Source organism: Phlebotomus papatasi, chromosome 2 (assembly GCF_024763615.1).
Source record: "Phlebotomus papatasi isolate M1 chromosome 2, Ppap_2.1, whole genome shotgun sequence".
NCBI classification, from domain to species: Eukaryota; Metazoa; Arthropoda; class Insecta; order Diptera; family Psychodidae; genus Phlebotomus; species Phlebotomus papatasi.
Window position 1 is genome coordinate 11,889,819 of NC_077223.1, and position 17,110 is coordinate 11,906,928.

At 32.9% G+C, this 17,110-nt stretch overlaps 1 protein-coding gene across 15 annotated transcripts in view; it reads left to right on the forward strand.

Moving 5' to 3' along the window:
* The window catches only part of LOC129803780 (protein ultraspiracle), a 49,134-nt gene that overhangs the window by 25,097 nt on the left and 6,927 nt on the right, over positions 1-17,110 (forward strand). For all 15 annotated transcript variants that reach the window (XM_055850577.1, XM_055850578.1, XM_055850563.1 and 12 more), the window contains 5 exons: positions 6,632-6,959; positions 12,005-12,206; positions 12,294-12,440; positions 13,660-13,830; positions 16,830-17,067. In XM_055850577.1, coding sequence (XP_055706552.1) covers positions 6,632-6,959; positions 12,005-12,206; positions 12,294-12,440; positions 13,660-13,830; positions 16,830-17,067 — 1,086 coding nt within the window. The remainder of the gene's footprint in view (positions 1-6,631; positions 6,960-12,004; positions 12,207-12,293; positions 12,441-13,659; positions 13,831-16,829; positions 17,068-17,110) is intronic.

A 17,110-nucleotide genomic window follows, 5' to 3' on the forward strand; every position in this document is an offset into this window, starting at 1 on the left:
AATTTTGACAGTTCAACCATATATTACTTATGTGACGGTCTCAACATCTTCCACTGGTTGATGATATTCTTAAAAAATTGGTTAGTTAGCCACGGTACACGAACAGGTGTTTTGACAATTACAGACCTTTGTTTTTGTTAACTGTTTTATTTATTTGTTATGTTTCCTAAAAGATAATTGCCATATTGTTCGTGATTTTCAAACAAATAATGTTGGGAGTTTTAAACTTTAAAAAAAAATTTGATGGACCTAAGGAGATAAGGAGAGTTAGTGATTAGTTGGTACAGTAATCGTAGTCACAATGTTGCCAATTGATCCATTAGAAACGATAACATGCGGTTTGATGGAAATTAGTTGTGGCCTTCAGCACGGCATACAAACACTTTGTGTACATAGCATGAGTATACAAAAAAGTATACTAGAAATCACAAATTCTCCCATTGAAATTACTTCTATATACCAACTTAATATACATAGTAGTTATCCGGTAGACTGAGAGTGGTTTCTATTATTTGTCATTATAAGTTGCAGATGCTTTTTTTTATATCTACCTTCCACCGTCCACACAACAAACACGGAATTTATTTTAATAGTGTGCATAGATGTTGAATAGTTTGCAATAATTCTTGCTCTTAAACATTTTTACATTATATAAAATTGTGTTAGGCAGTTATAGACATTTTATTAGAATCCGCAACACTTCAGGAAGATGTAATTGAATTTTATGGACAAAAATTAAATAACATGAGAATAAGCAATACAATCATTACACGTAAAAGAGCTTCTAAAGCTAATAAGAAAATTCGCTTTTTGCATCGAACCTACGTCCTATGAAAAAAAATGCAAACCATATAAATTTAATTTTAAAAAATCTTTAAATTAAAGAATTATGTAGCTTTTTGCATTCTTTTTTTTAGAAACATACCATTATGATACTGAGGCAATCTGTATTGGGTAATTTTTCCAATGCAACAAATTTTCTATCTTTCAATTTTATAATCTTTCCCTTTTATTTTTAGTTCATATTAATATATTTTAAGGAATATTGTTAAGAAGTAATTGACGTGATATTTAGTGGTTTCATGAACAAACATATGGTGTTATGGATTGCAAGAAAATTTCTCAATATCAAACAATGAATAATGAGCTATTTACGCAGTAAAATATGGATAATGGTGCAATGTGTCATCGCAAATAAAGTATTAAAATCAACGGTCATGGTAGCAATTATGCTAATAATAATCCATTCTCTCTTTAACATGCAAATTTTTCTGGTATTAGTGGGAGGAACTTCATGTCGTGAAAATTAATTGAATGTCTGAGTGATAAAATTACACAATAAATTCATCTAGATTGAATAAATCTGTTGATGTGAATTAAATAAGGAATTATTCTACTTGTGAGAGACTTTTCTCAAAAGGATTGAATACAGACATTGCTAAAAAATTTTATGGAATATTTTCAAGAAAGTAGATTGACATCCCTTTCAATTGCTATCGCGTATGCAATAACAACAATTTATCTTTGCCGACATGCGACATAAAAGAATGATGAAATGTGAATAAATTCAATAATTGTATCTAATTTATTCATTTTAAAAATATTAACTTGCATCTTGGTAATTGGCAATATTGTGAGGCGTGCATAAGAATCTAAAAAAATAACTCGGTATATTATTTACATGTGAAGTTCATCCGCATTGATGATGATGATGATGAGTGGGGTCTTGAGAATGACAATTTCTATGCAGATAAAAGAAAGGATATTTGTACAAAACAAAATGACAGGAAGGAAATGTGCCAATTTCTTATTAATAAACACTTTGGTCTCCATTGAGATCAAATTTAGTATAAATTGAAAGACACAAAGACCGAGACTATCTGGCGATTGAGAGTCAGTCACATTGGATATTATTTGTTATTGTAAATGTGAGTGTTGAAAATTTAATATTTGATAGATGATGTGCAGTTTTCTTGATTAGATTTTCTTTAATTAATTGAAACTTGATCATTTTCTTTTGATACTTTATTCTATACTAATAACAAGATTTTTTTTTGACATGAAAGAAATCTGAGAGTTTCCGCAAAAACAATCTCAATTTTCATTCGTGGAACTTGGGATTTGCTAACATATAAAATTTCTATAAGATATTCTACCTAACAAGTATAATGTAATCCCAACTCATGTGCTAAATTAAGCCAAGAAAACAACAATCTGTTGACCCATAAATAATGTCTGAGGGTAACTTTAGAAAAGAATAACAGCTTCTCAAGGGTTAAGGAAATGGATAATTTAACCATATTAAGAACAATATAACATAGATATATAAATTTGGCGGTGTGATATGTGTGTAGATGGAGCAGAAGGTTTGTCAGACGTTTTTCATATAATTCGTGTATGTTTAGTCTACAGGCGGAATGGCGATGGTCAATAGACCAAATGCCAGGCGTTCGCCTGCAAAATGTGGTTTGCATCAATTTATATTGAAATACACATACAAAATTCTCATTTACATCAGCAATAGTTCTAACGTCACAATTTTTATTGGATGTAGAAGAGGCAAACTTTTATTTCAATATTTTTGCTACAGAATTTGCAATTAGGTTTTGAGTTAATCAGTTTAATAAAGTCACAACAAAATTTTGGACAGATTATAAATAACTACAGGTATCATTAGGTTATCTATGTTAAATAGAGTTATTGAAAAACTCTATATTAGGACCGGTATTAAACCACTAAAAGTATCGCAGAAAGTTTAACTTTTACACGAATAAACTGGATGTTTAGATTCCATACTAATGATCTAAAAAATATCTATAATCGATCGCATTTTATTCTACGAATTTTTGCAAAAACGGAACGTAAGATCCGTTTTTTAAGCGGATAGTGATTTACGATGAAAAATTAATTCTACAACAAAATCGTTGCGAAACTATCGTTAGCCGAGACCAGCGAGGCGGTTTAAATGGTGGCGAAGTTTGGATTAACTATTAGGAAGGTTTATTTCCTCCCTCTCTGATGATTTACTCTCATTATATCGAACATAAAATTATAAGTGGTATTACTGAATTGAATACCTAGTCTGTGTTTTCATTAGGAAGTCCTAGAATTGTCCAAAAGTACGGGAGGTATATCACTGGTAAAGATGAAAGGGTCACTGTTTGGACACCTATTTAACTCCGGAGAATAAAATCAATGAAAAAGTCATCTTTGGTTCTCGCTCAAATGACGGAAATATTAATTGAATAATAAGTAGGGTGGAATAACCGGCTATCGCCATGTTTAGGAAAAAATTAAATTCATTTAATCATAACTTTTGAATCCTTGTTACAAGATAAGTCAAATTTGACACAAAGTTACTTAGATGTATTGGCTCTAGATACGTGAAAACAATAATCCTAGAACATAACGCTGGACTACTTAAAAAACTGATTTTTATTAATAATGCAAAAATAACCATTTCGTCGCCACTTTTTACCACTTTTCGCCAGTTTTGTAAAATTTGTAACCACTTCTCGCCACCCACTTGAAAAGAACCACAATCGGTTATTTTAGGCAATTCTATGAAAAGAATACATTCACCATTTCTCTTTCCTTGTGATCACTTTATTATTACTCTCTTTAAATGATTTTTCTTCACTTTTATTTGAGAAATCAAATTATGGGGCTTTTGCAGAAAGTAAACAATGCAGATTTGACAACTGAGAATGTACGAAGTGAAGTTAGCGTCGCCTATTGAAAAGAGATGGCGACAGGTGGTAAAATCAATTCCAGAATATTACCACTTCTCGCCATGCCTCATTTTTATACAAAAATAATATAAAATGAAATATTAATTGACTAAATACAAATTTTATGTATTCCACAAGTGCAATTAAATATTCAATAGACAAATTATTTACCCAAATAGGTATTTTTGGCCTGATGAAAATTTGACGACACTTAGTACATTTGGTAAGAGATGTTGGATTCGATGCACTTGCTTAAAATATTGCTCTAAAAAGTGATCAAAATCGTGAATCCAAAACGAATAATTATTATTTTTCGATTCTATGCGTAGAAGCAGAAACAATACAAAAAATTGCGACTCATTTATTTCATAAATTGCGAAAAATAGCTATTTCAATGTAAGTGGCGAGAAGTGGGGCACTGGCGAGAACTGGTGATTCCACCCTATGCGATAAAACCTAATCTATCGTGATAAATATGCATACAAAATTTCAAGAGATACAAGTGAACCTTTCAAAGGATCAAATATGATCCATTGGTTCGGAAAAGGATCAATTTGACCCTTTTATTTTAACCAGTGATTCCATCAGGGCAACGTCGGGCCACATACGCCTTTGGCAAATTGAGAAACTTATACGATCTTCAGATTCAGAAATAACGTTTAGTCATATGGCTTAAACCTTAAACCCACTAATTTCTTATTTGATCAAATTTTTGAGAAAATTTCCACTTGGAATTGCATATAAAGGGCTAGTGATTATGACAAAAACACACACACTAAAATTGGTTGTTATTCAGGATTTCAAGACCTCCGAGCACTAGGCTTGAACTAACCTAGAACATAACTCAATTTTACAGGAGAGCAATTTCAAGTTGAAATTTTACATGCTGAGTATAGGATTTTTAAGATTTGAAACTGATATGTTCTCACCTGAAAGGGGAGAGAAAGGGTTAGATTTATACTATCCCAGCGTTGTCGCCGAAACTCTGGTGGAGCCCAAATGCCGAGTGGATAAGCAGGAATAGAGAGACACCACTTTCCAATTCACTAAATTAATTTACTTCACTGATAACTATTACAAATTAGAGTTTGCTTAGGGCGATGTGATCGCTTGTGCGGTCAGCGCAGAAGAGGAGGAACATTCTCTACAGGTCTTATTTTATTGTGGAGGGAAGCTTACGTTCCACACCCGTTCCACATGCAGGGCCGCATTCCTCCACAACAGAAACCCTTATAACTTTGGGAATAATTTACTTCTCTGTGTAATATTCACAGGGAAATTAGAGGATGTCAAGGAGTAGGTACCCGAAAGCGAAAAAAACGATTTTTGCAAAAAATGGACTTATTCTACAGTAGAGTCTCTCAAATCTGAATCTCTCAAATTCGAACGACGACGTTTGGATTCAAAATGTCAATTGTGTGAGGTTATGTTAAAAAGTTCGTATTCTGGATGAATGCAAATCATATTTATGTGCTTCTTCCTGAATGTTTACATACATTATGATCGTATAAAATGAAATGGAAGTATGTTACCACTAAAACTTGTGAAAAAGTACGAAAATTTGATTCAAAGTACAATTCAATCTCACAAAAATTTCGTTAGTTTTGAAAAAATCGTTCGAATTTGGGAGGTGAGAAACGTCAAAAATACCCCCCGAGCGTTCGAATTTAGAAGACTCTACTGTACTTATATTCTGACAAGTCGAAATAAAGATAAAAAATTACATATCTTAGTTTTCTGACATAATAAGCTTATAGAAAAGAGCGCATATTTAACTAATTATTTAATTAAATAATTAGTTTAATTAATAATTAATTTAATTAAATAAAGCATTGAAAATTACATTAAATTGGCAACACATTATAAAATCTCTTAATATATAACATTTTGAAAATTGAAAAATAAGTGTTGAACATTTACTGATTGATGCGACGATATGCCCAGCTGCAAAAGAAAATTGCAAAAGATTCAAAAATAATTTTTGCCCGATGAGACATAAATTCACTCAATGACAGACATCTTGAATTCTCAATTTATTCACTCTAGAGCGTCTGGGACCTATTTGAATGGAAAGAGTGTGAATGCAAAAAACAAATCAAGTAGTGCAAATTTTGGAGGCAGTTTAACAACCAATTGGAGGACACTCAATATTTGAGACGAATGTGGCTACTTTTTCTTCTTTTTATAACTACCGCAAGCAAGAATGTTGAATTTTTGTCGTTTATACTCTATATACACGGGAATAGAATACAGATGCGAGAGATGGTGTTCCAAATTAGAAGGTCCTCGTAAGGGGATATTTAGTGAAACTATAGTTGAGGAATTTAGGTATAGGGAATGGCAGATGGACTGCAAGTAATTACTCAGAAAGAACTTTAGTTAAAATTCTTTGCTTACAAAAAAAAAGAAACATGGAACACGGTATCACAAATAGAATTGTGACATTTTCAAGTTCTAAAGAATTCTCTACAATTTTCTTAGAATATGAGATAATCTGTGTAGAATTTATTAACTTCTCTTCTAAAGTTCAAGTTCAATCAAAGTTAAAATACAAGTTATTGCTGGTAGAAAGTGAATTGAATTTCTCATTCAAAATCCGCATATGTGATTGAGTGCATCTGTCTGTGTTCCTTCTATATAGTTTATTCTGTTGATGATGTAGACTGCATCTGTATTCTGATGCTATTCTCCGATGATGATCTAATGCAGCTTGCGTCAAGGTTAAATATGCAAAAAGGAACACACATAAATTCACAATCTGCTATTTTTTTCTTGCAATAAAAAAAGAAAACATTTTTACGGTGTTTTATTGCCTCATCTTCTTCCCCTTTTTCCCATTTCGCGTTCTTTCTGGGTTTGAGATGTATACACTAAATTAAGATGTCTATATCTCATTGTAGGTCTCGATCCTACGCTTATGGGGCATATGGGTCCCATATCGCCGCCTGACTTGAAGCCAGATACAGCACTTCTCAATGGGAACTGTGGGGGATCATTCTCACCTGGCGGAGGTGGTGGCAGTACCACTGGCAATGGTGGTACTCCAGGTAGTCCGAGCTCGTATGCTGGTCAAATTTCCATGCAGACATCCACACCACCAAACCAGCTCAATAGTCAAAATGCTCCCAATCGATCACCCTATCCGCCCAATCATCCGCTCAGTGGATCCAAGCATCTGTGCTCAATCTGTGGCGATAGAGCCAGTGGAAAACACTACGGAGTATACAGGTAAATTATACACAATCTCTAAAAAAGATTACATGCCAAGAAATTTTTTATAGTCCCACCTCTTTGCTAAATGCTCAAATTCGTGAATAGCCGTTACAGGACTAATACAATTCAATTTTGTTTTTAAAAGTTTATATCCCGGGTAACACAAAATCCTTTAAAAAGGCTGAATTCAGCCTGAGCTTTCAGGTCCTAAGGCTCAAAATCTCCTGAGGCCCTTAAAAAAAACCCTGAGGTGGTGTATGGAAATGAGACAGTTTTGCGCTCTTACTTTCGTGGCGGATAGCGGAACTTCAAAACCTTAGAAATCAGGCTGACTTCAGGTTTATTATTTTTGCTTTCATAAGCCTGAATACTCAGATTCAGACCAAGTTTCCCTGAATGATACTTTAGGTTTCAGACTTTTTTCAGCCTGAATCCTCATGGGCAACTTATCTGTCCCTGAATGATACCTTAGGTTTCAGGCTCATTTCAGCCTGAAATCAGCAAACAACACTTCTTGCCGTGGAAAAAATAAATAATCAATTGAAATACAAGATTCTTAATAACAGATTAATTTAATTCATTATTTTCTATTTGCATAAATAACAAATTCAATAAATATTTTTCTTATTTTAATTTAAGTTTTTAAGTCTTTTTGTTCATTTTTTTTAAGGGTAGGGAGTATATGTTATGTTCTATATATTACTTCAGGATTTTTTTCAAAAAAATAGAATTTTTTAAACAACAAAAATAGTAAAATGATCATATTTGTGACCTGGCTTTTTGGACCCTTTTCCTGTCATACTTAAGTCACATGTATTGTCTGCAAGGAGTGTTAAAATCCGTCTTGTGTGGCTGAAGATGGATGTCTGATGCCGTAGAGACCATGCGACGGAGATCATAAAAAGATTAAAAAAAATTAGAATCTTAAGATGAATTCAGACTTAATTTAACCTTAATACTAAGGCAGTTTTAAGGAATGTCGAGAGGATAATTAAACAAATAAAAGCACGTGAATATAAATTTTAGCATTCAATAACACTTTTCACAGAGTGTAATACATTTCCGGACAGTATTTTGCCAAGAAACAACCTTCCGGACAAAAGAAATTGCTGGAATGTTCTTTGACAAGCTGAGAAGCAAAAATCGCCTTTTTTGGCAACACAAATACCTGTACCACATATTAGCCAGTTGTTGTTCACTGTTTTAACCTCAGAGTAAATAGGGAGAGGACGCCCGAACAAAAATTTTGTCCCATCCGTAGTATTATATCTATGGTTTTAACAAGCTAATAGTGATTTTCGGAAGCATAGCGCCCCATTTTGTTAGCATAAAACCCTAACCAAGAAAATTTTTTGCATACTTACCAAAACACTATTTTTTTCCTTCTTCTTGGTGATCTTTCACTGCCGGATCATGCACAACACACTTTTGAACCAAGATTACATTTACACTTTCCACCTGTAAAGGTGAAACACTAAAACAAGTCAAGATGTTTACAATTGCACTTTCCTCCTCAAGTGACAGCAGAATTGTGAAATTCCTTCTAGTAGAATTTACACATCTAGTCACCGCGGAGCGCTAATGTCTCTTAGGAGTAAAGTTGAAAACGATCAGAATTCAGGCTTAATATCAATATAGCTAAGAAAAGGCTGAGTTTTCAGCCTGAAAAAAGGATGAGTGTCCTTAGTCATGAGGATGTGTTACCCGGGTAAGCAACCGGAATTATAATTCAAACTTCACATTGATTCCGATGCATTTCCAATTACTCCAAACACGATCCCATCCGGTTGTAAACTACGCATTTTGAGCCTTATGTACTTTTGACCTTTAAAAAACATTAACAGAAACAATTAATCGATATTCTCATTTATGAATGAACAATGAAAAAAATCATTACACGGTTTTGGACTAAAAAAAAAGCATGGTTTTGGAAAGGATGGGAGTGGTATGTGGAAAATCAAAGTTATGTTAACGGTTATTGGTTTGACTTTTGAAGAGTGCCCTTAACCCATTCCTTACCATGGTATTATACATCATACGCAAATAGAGTAATTTTTGATAATTTATTCCTGGGCAACTGATATTCGAATTACTGTCGGGAATGGATTTTTAATTACTTTAGTTCTTCAGTTACGTGGTAAAAATAGCCCCGACAGATATGAAAATACATTTTATTGTTCTTTTCTCGCTTCGCGGAAAGTCATGCAAAATTTTTGTTCAAAATGGCGGACGGAATATTCGACATCCCGTTGAATTTGCTAATTTCTTTCCACTTTTCTTATTTGAATTTTGATTGCGAATTTGTTTTATTGTATAGTTACTCTGTCTGAATCAATAGAGTTTGTAATTAATTAGTAGGGGAGACTGGGGCAAAAAGTCGCAAATCGAAAATTTTAAAATTCAATATCTTCCAAGATAAATAAGATAGCGGCTTAAAAATTTTTCCATAGATAGCCTCCATAGGTCTTCTTCAATGTCGTAAGTTTGTTAGAATTTGAACAAGGAATTTAGAAAATAAAAAATATGTAAATTTTTAGCCCTATTTTTGAAATATTTTCCGTGCAGAAGATAACAATTATTAGCTCTTTATATTAAATTTGATGTACTGGTGAATATTTCCCAAATTATCTGGATATTCTTTGAATACAAATCCGCTACCTATTTTAGAATTTTACAAAGATTCTTTTCTCCAGAAATCCTTTTCTTAAAAACGACCACTTGGGGTAAAAAGTAACAAAAGCTATGGAGCAAAAAGTAACAAAAACCGAAACAATTTCTGATGTCGTATTATTCTAATTCTCCCAAATTAGAAATTTTGGAGGTGTTCGGTTAGCTTTTAAAAAAATAAAATATCCGTTTTGTGACTTTTTGCCCCAGTCTCCCCTACAGAATTTAAATTCAGTGACCGTTAGGACTTGTGTTTAATAGCAACTCCCCGCGCCCCATAATAGATATATTTTTTTCTTTTCAAAAAAAAACATCTTTTAATATGTAAGAAACTAATTCCAAAATTTGAACATTCTATCTCAAGTATTTCTAGTACATTGTCTGAATTGGTTAAGGCGGTTAATGTCTCAGTTCGCTTTCTCTAACTGTTTGGCCTCTAGAGCTATTAATAGATGATTTTATAGAGTTTACTTTTATTACGAACTTGTAAAAGAAAGTAACATCCAGGCGACATATAAAATAAAAATTTAGTGCTATGTAGATTTGAATTCCCATTTGGATTCAAACTTATAGTTTTACTAATTTAATTCGATGAGAGAGCAGTATGTAAAATCAGTGTTTTCTCCAACTCGTTACCGTTCTAGAACTTAAACGGTAAGAGGTTTCAACTTCTAGTCTTAGGTTAAAAAAAAACTGTACGAATAATTTCTCTTACAGTTTTTTTGCTCACCGTTTAGGGTAAGTGTGCCTAATTCCGGCCAGCTTGCAATTTCGGCCACCTTTTTTGTTCTTCGAATTTCCATGAACTTTTAGATTTTACGTACTCTAGAGATTATACAATGCAAAAGAATAACAAATATTGTAGCTTCGACAAACGAGATGACGTGAAAAGGACATTGAAAGAATTCCTAAAGGGCAAGGAACTATGAGAATGAAGGTGGCCGAAATAGGGCACCAAAGCTATGTCTATATTTTTATTCATTTTAAAATGTATTAAGAATAATTTTAGATTAAATAAAGACAGTAAGCTCTTTATAAGGTTCCATGCAACACTCTTTCAGAAGAAAGAATTAAAAAAAATCAATTTGTATTTAAAATATTACATTTCAAACTTGAGACTTTGGCGCTTGCATGCAACTATGCCGAAATTTGGCACACTTACCCTATCGCATTTTCGTTTTATTTCTTCAATTTTCCTATATTATTTTTACCTAGGGCCACCGAGTATGAGATAAGGTAACGCGGTAATCGAGAATTTGCGTAAGAATTGCTATGAAAATGCGTAAATTAACGAAATACAGTGAGCATTTTACTGTCAATGTGATTTTGCTCTAATGGACAAAAAACCGCGCGAAAAAATAATTCACGGAGAGCTCTATCTTGTAAGTTCGATCACTCTGCAAAACTGGAACGTTTTACCATTTTTTAAACACACACTAAAAATATTTAATGTAAGATTTCTTGTTTTTATCACTGAATGGTTCTAAAATTAAATATATTTAAGATTTATTTATTATTTATAGTAAAAAATATATACTAACATATAGGGAAAAATCGGGGCAGAATTAGTCAGGGGTAGAATTAGACACTAGATTGTTATATAGGTTTCCTTAGAAGAAATATTGAGTAAAATACTATTCAGTCAGAGTAATTTACTCCCTCTCTATTCTTTGAAATGTTTATCAGTCTGATTCAAACATGTTTTTTCCCAAATTATAGGCAAATTAAATCATTTGCTGGCTAATTCTGCCCCAATCTCCCTTACTAAGATTTTTAATATCACCACAATAATGTTACTTTACAATATTGATAAACCCTTCACCAACATCTTCACAGCGTGATACATTCTGATAAAATGTCATCACCACAGTGAGATGTGGTTTAATGTGCGAGGAAGAAAAAAAGTCAAGGCAAAATCCACACAAAAGTAATTAATAAATATAAAATTTTCTCTCACCTCATCTCTATGAGAGAGAATTTTAATCATTGTTGCGAGAAGTTCAAAAGAGAGATAAAAATTTAAAATTATTGAGACTCGGAATGACAGTGTAATTTTAATATACACGAAAAAAAGAAACAGCAAAATATGTATGAATCCATTTGATTAATTTATTAAACAGGTATTTTTAATGCCACTAGAATTGCTCTATCATTGGATGGTTTTACAAGAGGGTTTACCTATTATTTTTGACATATTAACATCTTATTTCCTTAAAACCAGAATCATAAGCAACTTTTGTATAAAAGACGCATCACGTGTTTTTTTTTTTATTCTAATAAGCTTCTTCGTCGAAAGATCAACAGCTTTTTCACAGTAAAATGCTTTGTGTTATAAAAATAAAATCTTCCGTTGACTGAATCAAGATGAATTTAATGTATTGTGCGTTTTATAGTTGCGAAGGCTGCAAGGGTTTCTTCAAGAGGACTGTTAGAAAGGATCTGACTTATGCTTGTCGTGAGGATAAAAACTGCATCATTGACAAACGGCAGAGAAATCGATGTCAGTATTGCCGATATCAGAAATGTCTAGCTTGTGGAATGAAGAGGGAAGCTGTTCAGGAAGAGAGACAGCGAGGAGCCAAGTTACCAACAAAGGTATTTTTTTCAAGAATATATTTTCAAGGAGTATTAATAACTTAATAAAACAAGTAATTTTGTTTACTTTGACTAATGCATTTTCAGCAAGACGATCTGAATCCTACAAGTTCAGTTCGCGATCTGACGATCGAGAGGATCCTCGAGGCTGAGCAGAAGAGTGAAGCGTGTGGTGATAATGCAATTCCGTACTTGAGGGTGGGACCAAATTCAATGGTTCCGCCAGAATATAAGGTAAGATTCAAAGTTTTAAATTTTAAAAGATTTATTACACAGATTTTGGAAATGAAGTTGTTTTATATTATTTTTATATGATAGATTCTTCGCGTACGATCCTTAATAATTTAACGTACATGCCTTAATAATTTAATTATGTTAAAAAAAAATTAAAAATGCATTTTAAGCATTTGTGAATATCGCTTAACATACCGGATATATCAGTTTTGAAAGAATTTACATTGTGTTTTCTCTAGTTTCTTTTTTAAAGCCTAAATAAATCTTAGCAAATTTGATACCGCTTACAAGACTTTCGAAAATTCCATAAACTCTGTGCTTTTATATATTTGTAATTATTTTAAAATTTTGAATAGTAAAGGTCTTCCCTTCAACCGTGCTTGATTAATTATATGTTATTCTTATTGAAAAATGAAAAGAGAAATTCCTTGTTCTGGACATTTTTTAGCACATGACTGTTCTCATAAGCTTCTGCATAATTGACTCTTTGTCGTGGTTCATGTATCGACTGTTTGGTGGTTTCGACACACGACAAGGACAGGAAAGAACACAAAAAAGTCGATAATGCAGAACCACTTGAGAACAGCCATATACTAAAAAATGTCCAGGACAAGAATTACCCCGGTAACATGTTTAATTAGCACGTTACTGCTCTTAAGTGCTTCTGCATTATCGACTTTTCTTTATTACGGTTCCTGTCTTGAATGTTTTTCCCAGTCATCGCCGTGTTCTAAATCTACTAAATAGACTTGACGCAGGAACCAATGAAATGTCGGTTATGTAGAAGCACTTGAGAACAATAAAGTGCTAAAAGACATTCACAGCAGATTTCTAAAAAACAAAAACAAAAAAAACTACAAAATATGCAATATAATTAAGGATCTAACAGTTAGCAGTTTTTTCCCACTTCCGTGACTCCCTGTGAAACATTTTTTACTCGAACAAAGCGATTTTTCGCTGAATTTTGCACACTTCAATTACAACTCCTATGTGATCTGTCTTGATCTCACTTAAAGAGTGTTGTCTCTCAGAGAATGATGCGAAAGAAATGAGGTGGAAAATGGCTTTTTAACAATTTGCGTAAGAACCTTGAACAACACGAAATATCACATTGACACTGATCGTATAAATTAATGGATTTTTAATGGAAGAGATAAAAATCTAATACAATTTATGGTGATCTTCGGTGCTGAACTATTCCCGTGATTTGTCGTTTTAGGGAGCTGTGTCGCATTTATGCCAAATGGCAAATAAGCAGCTTTATCAGTTGATTGAATATGCTAGGCGGATGCCTCATTTTGCACAACTGCAACGTGAGGATCAAGTGACACTCTTAAGAGCTGGCTGGAATGAATTGATAATTGCTTCAGTGGCTTGGAGGAGTATAGAGGTATAGTATTTCTTTTTAATTCCACAAACCGTCTGAAAAAAAAATAGGGAAATGTCCGATTTTCCACTTTTAAAATTTTGTATTAATTTGTTATACTGCTCGATCATTTTTTTTTAATATTCCTTCTATTCTCAAGCATATTTTTAGTTATTTTAAATTAAAAATATTACTGTATTGGTCTTTAGGATGGTTGTTGTCTCTACTGTTTTCACTAGTTTTCGCCTTGTTCTAAATCCACCAAATAGTCGTGACAAAAACCAATAGACACAAAAATCGATAACGTAGAAGCACTGGAGAGCAGTAAAGTGCTAAAAAAACATTAATTTTTAATTGGAATAGCACCACAAAAGAATACAATGACTCTTTTATTAAATAGGACTCTATTTTTCTATTCAAAATAGAACAAATAACTTTTTAAGGCAGAGGTGTGTAAGAAACCGCGTTGAAACCGAATTAACGTCAAAATAAGTTTGTTATAGTAGCGTTTTGACCATTGACGTACATGTTTCATTTGACGTTAATTCGGTTTCAACGGTTTCTTGCACACCTCTGTTTTAAGGACTAAAAAGAGATTGTTCTGTGAGTAGGGATCTGCGCACGGAGTAATCTTGCGCGCTGCGCGCTGAGGTGAGGGAGGATTTGCAAATTTTCGACTTTTGCGCGCAAGATTCACTGTTTGCGCGCAATTTCTTTTCTTGCGCGCAAGCTCTATTTTTGCGCGCAAACTTTTTTACGCGAAAAACATTTTATTTGAGACTGAAGAGGGTAATACCATTCAACAAAAAGGCTTCAGTTCCTGGTTTCCAGAAAAAGTGTTTAGTTTCTCTGTGGATTCGTCCTTATTTACACAGTGTATTTTGTTCCGAAAAAAGTGACACGTTTGGGGAAAAATTAGGTAATAAGAAATGGTTTCACGGAATATTTTTTGTTACTGGTATATACCTTATGTATAAATCGCCCTTAAAATTAACATTTTCCTTAACATTGTCCCTCAATCTGAATTATATCTGGAACGTACGACTTTTTTCAGAACTAAGGAAGTATTTAATTTGCTTTTACGAAAAAAAAACTATATATTGGTTCAATAGCCCTATTTAAATTATGTATATTACGTCATTTTGTGTATTTGTTTAAAAAAAATCTTTTGAAATCGTTGAAAATATCAAGAAAATATAAGCATACGTTGCATTTACAATATCTAAAGCCAAGACATTCTTATAAAACCATATAAGAATGTCCAAAAATATGTTCATGTTTTGTCTATAATAATAACATAAAATGTTTAATAGGTGGCTAGATTATTTCTCGAATGTTTTCCAAATGCACATACTATCTTCATGTAATTTGGACAATTTTTAGAAATAAGACAACTATAATTCAAAACTTTGTAAAATACCAGCGAAAATTTTGCTTAAAAAGCAAAATTGCTTAGCATTAGAAAGTACAACTACTTATACGTAATATTTTTCATTAAAGTGAAAACTAACATTCATTATAGTTTTATCAGAAAAATTTATTGATTTTTCAGCTATTTTTGTCCCTATCGTCCGTAGAGTTACGAAAAATACTGAACTTAGACAATGTTATGTATAAAATTCGCTCAGCTTAAACAGAAAACGATTAAATTGTGCATAAAACTCTCAATACTTAAGCATAAAAGATTAATTAATCATTTTGCTGAAGTATGAAACGGCTAGTTAAACAGTCTCTGCTTGAGCAGTGTATTTTAGCAAAATCTTTACTATTTTATGTTTAAGCTGTGCGAGTATTATTCACTATCTTAATTATTTTATAATAAGGTTATGTAGGTTTTGCACACAATTTAGATTTTTTTAAGCAGAAGCTATACAGTTTTAGTGCACAATTTTAACTGTTTCATATTAAAGGAGAAGAAGATTTATAAGGCTTTACACGGTTTGTGCTGAGGTAGTGCGTGATTTGTGCACAATTTCTACTGTTCCACGTTTTCTGGTTGTTTCTGGAAAATTTTTCAAATCTATCTAAAAATTTCTAAAATAAGGTATTCTATTAATAAAATTATCCCAGAAGGTTTCTAGAATTGATCATACGGAATTTCTAAAATTAGTCCTAATGCTACTCCCACAACTTTTAAATTTAGTGGAATTCAATCGATTAAAATTTTACCTCTTACACTTTTGTCTTTTTTGTCAAGTGCTATTGATTTATTTCTTTCTGAAAGAGTAAGAATTAATATTTCGATTAAAAACAGAGCTCTAACATTTTTCTTGCGGACAGATAAAATTTAGTAGGGGAGACCTGGGATGTTTGGGCCATTTTTATCGTGTTTTTTCTTTGAAATATTATTCCAAGAGGCCAGTAAACTGTTTTAGAATTTTTATTGCCCGTAGAATACCCATAAGTATTTACTTTAATAAAAGGAAATAAATGGACTTTCTTGGCAGAGGGGAATGTTGAATGTGTAATTTTGTCCCTAACATCCTCGATCTTGGGCACAGAGGGACAAGAGGAAGGATATTCGTGGCGCGGTTTTTTTTCTGGCATAAAATTTGGAATTTCTTGGAAAAGGGAATTTTGCAAAAGCATATCGTTGTCGCTCTTACTTTGACAGTCACACGATCTACGCTTCACCCTTGTCTCCACCTAAGATTTCACACAAAATGAAGTGACCAAAGAGAATTGTTTATAGAATGCAAGCAATAAAATTGAGGATATCCAATATTCCATTATTATCCACTTTTTGCTGCTGCGCGCATTCTGCGCGCATAAAATATACTTTGCGCGCTGCGTCGTAAATATCAGCTTGCGCGCAGCGCGCATAAATGCGCACACTCCGGGCGCAGATCCCTATCTGTGAGTCTTCTAAGTATAAAAAATAGCCAAACGCTTCTTCAATTTAACAATTCCAATAAATAAGTAAATAAAATGCCAATGGACATTTTCCTATCTGATTGAGGGGTAAAGAAACAGCTTGAATATATTTTTTTTTAAATATTTCTATTTTTATTTAATTTGTATAGTATCTCGACACAGAACGTACAAATCCCGATGGTACAATCGATCGACGATCAATTGTGCGACAGCCTCAGTTAATGTGCTTGGGCCCCAATTTCACATTGCACAGAAATAGTGCCCAGCAAGCTGGTGTTGCGCCCATCTTCGATCGCATCCTGTCTGAATTGAGTGTGAAAATGAAGCGACTGAATATGGATCGAGCTGAATTGGGATGTCTTAAGGCGATAATACTGTTTAATCCAGGTGAGTAATTGAGAGATTTATTTTTAATTTTGTCCATAAATGA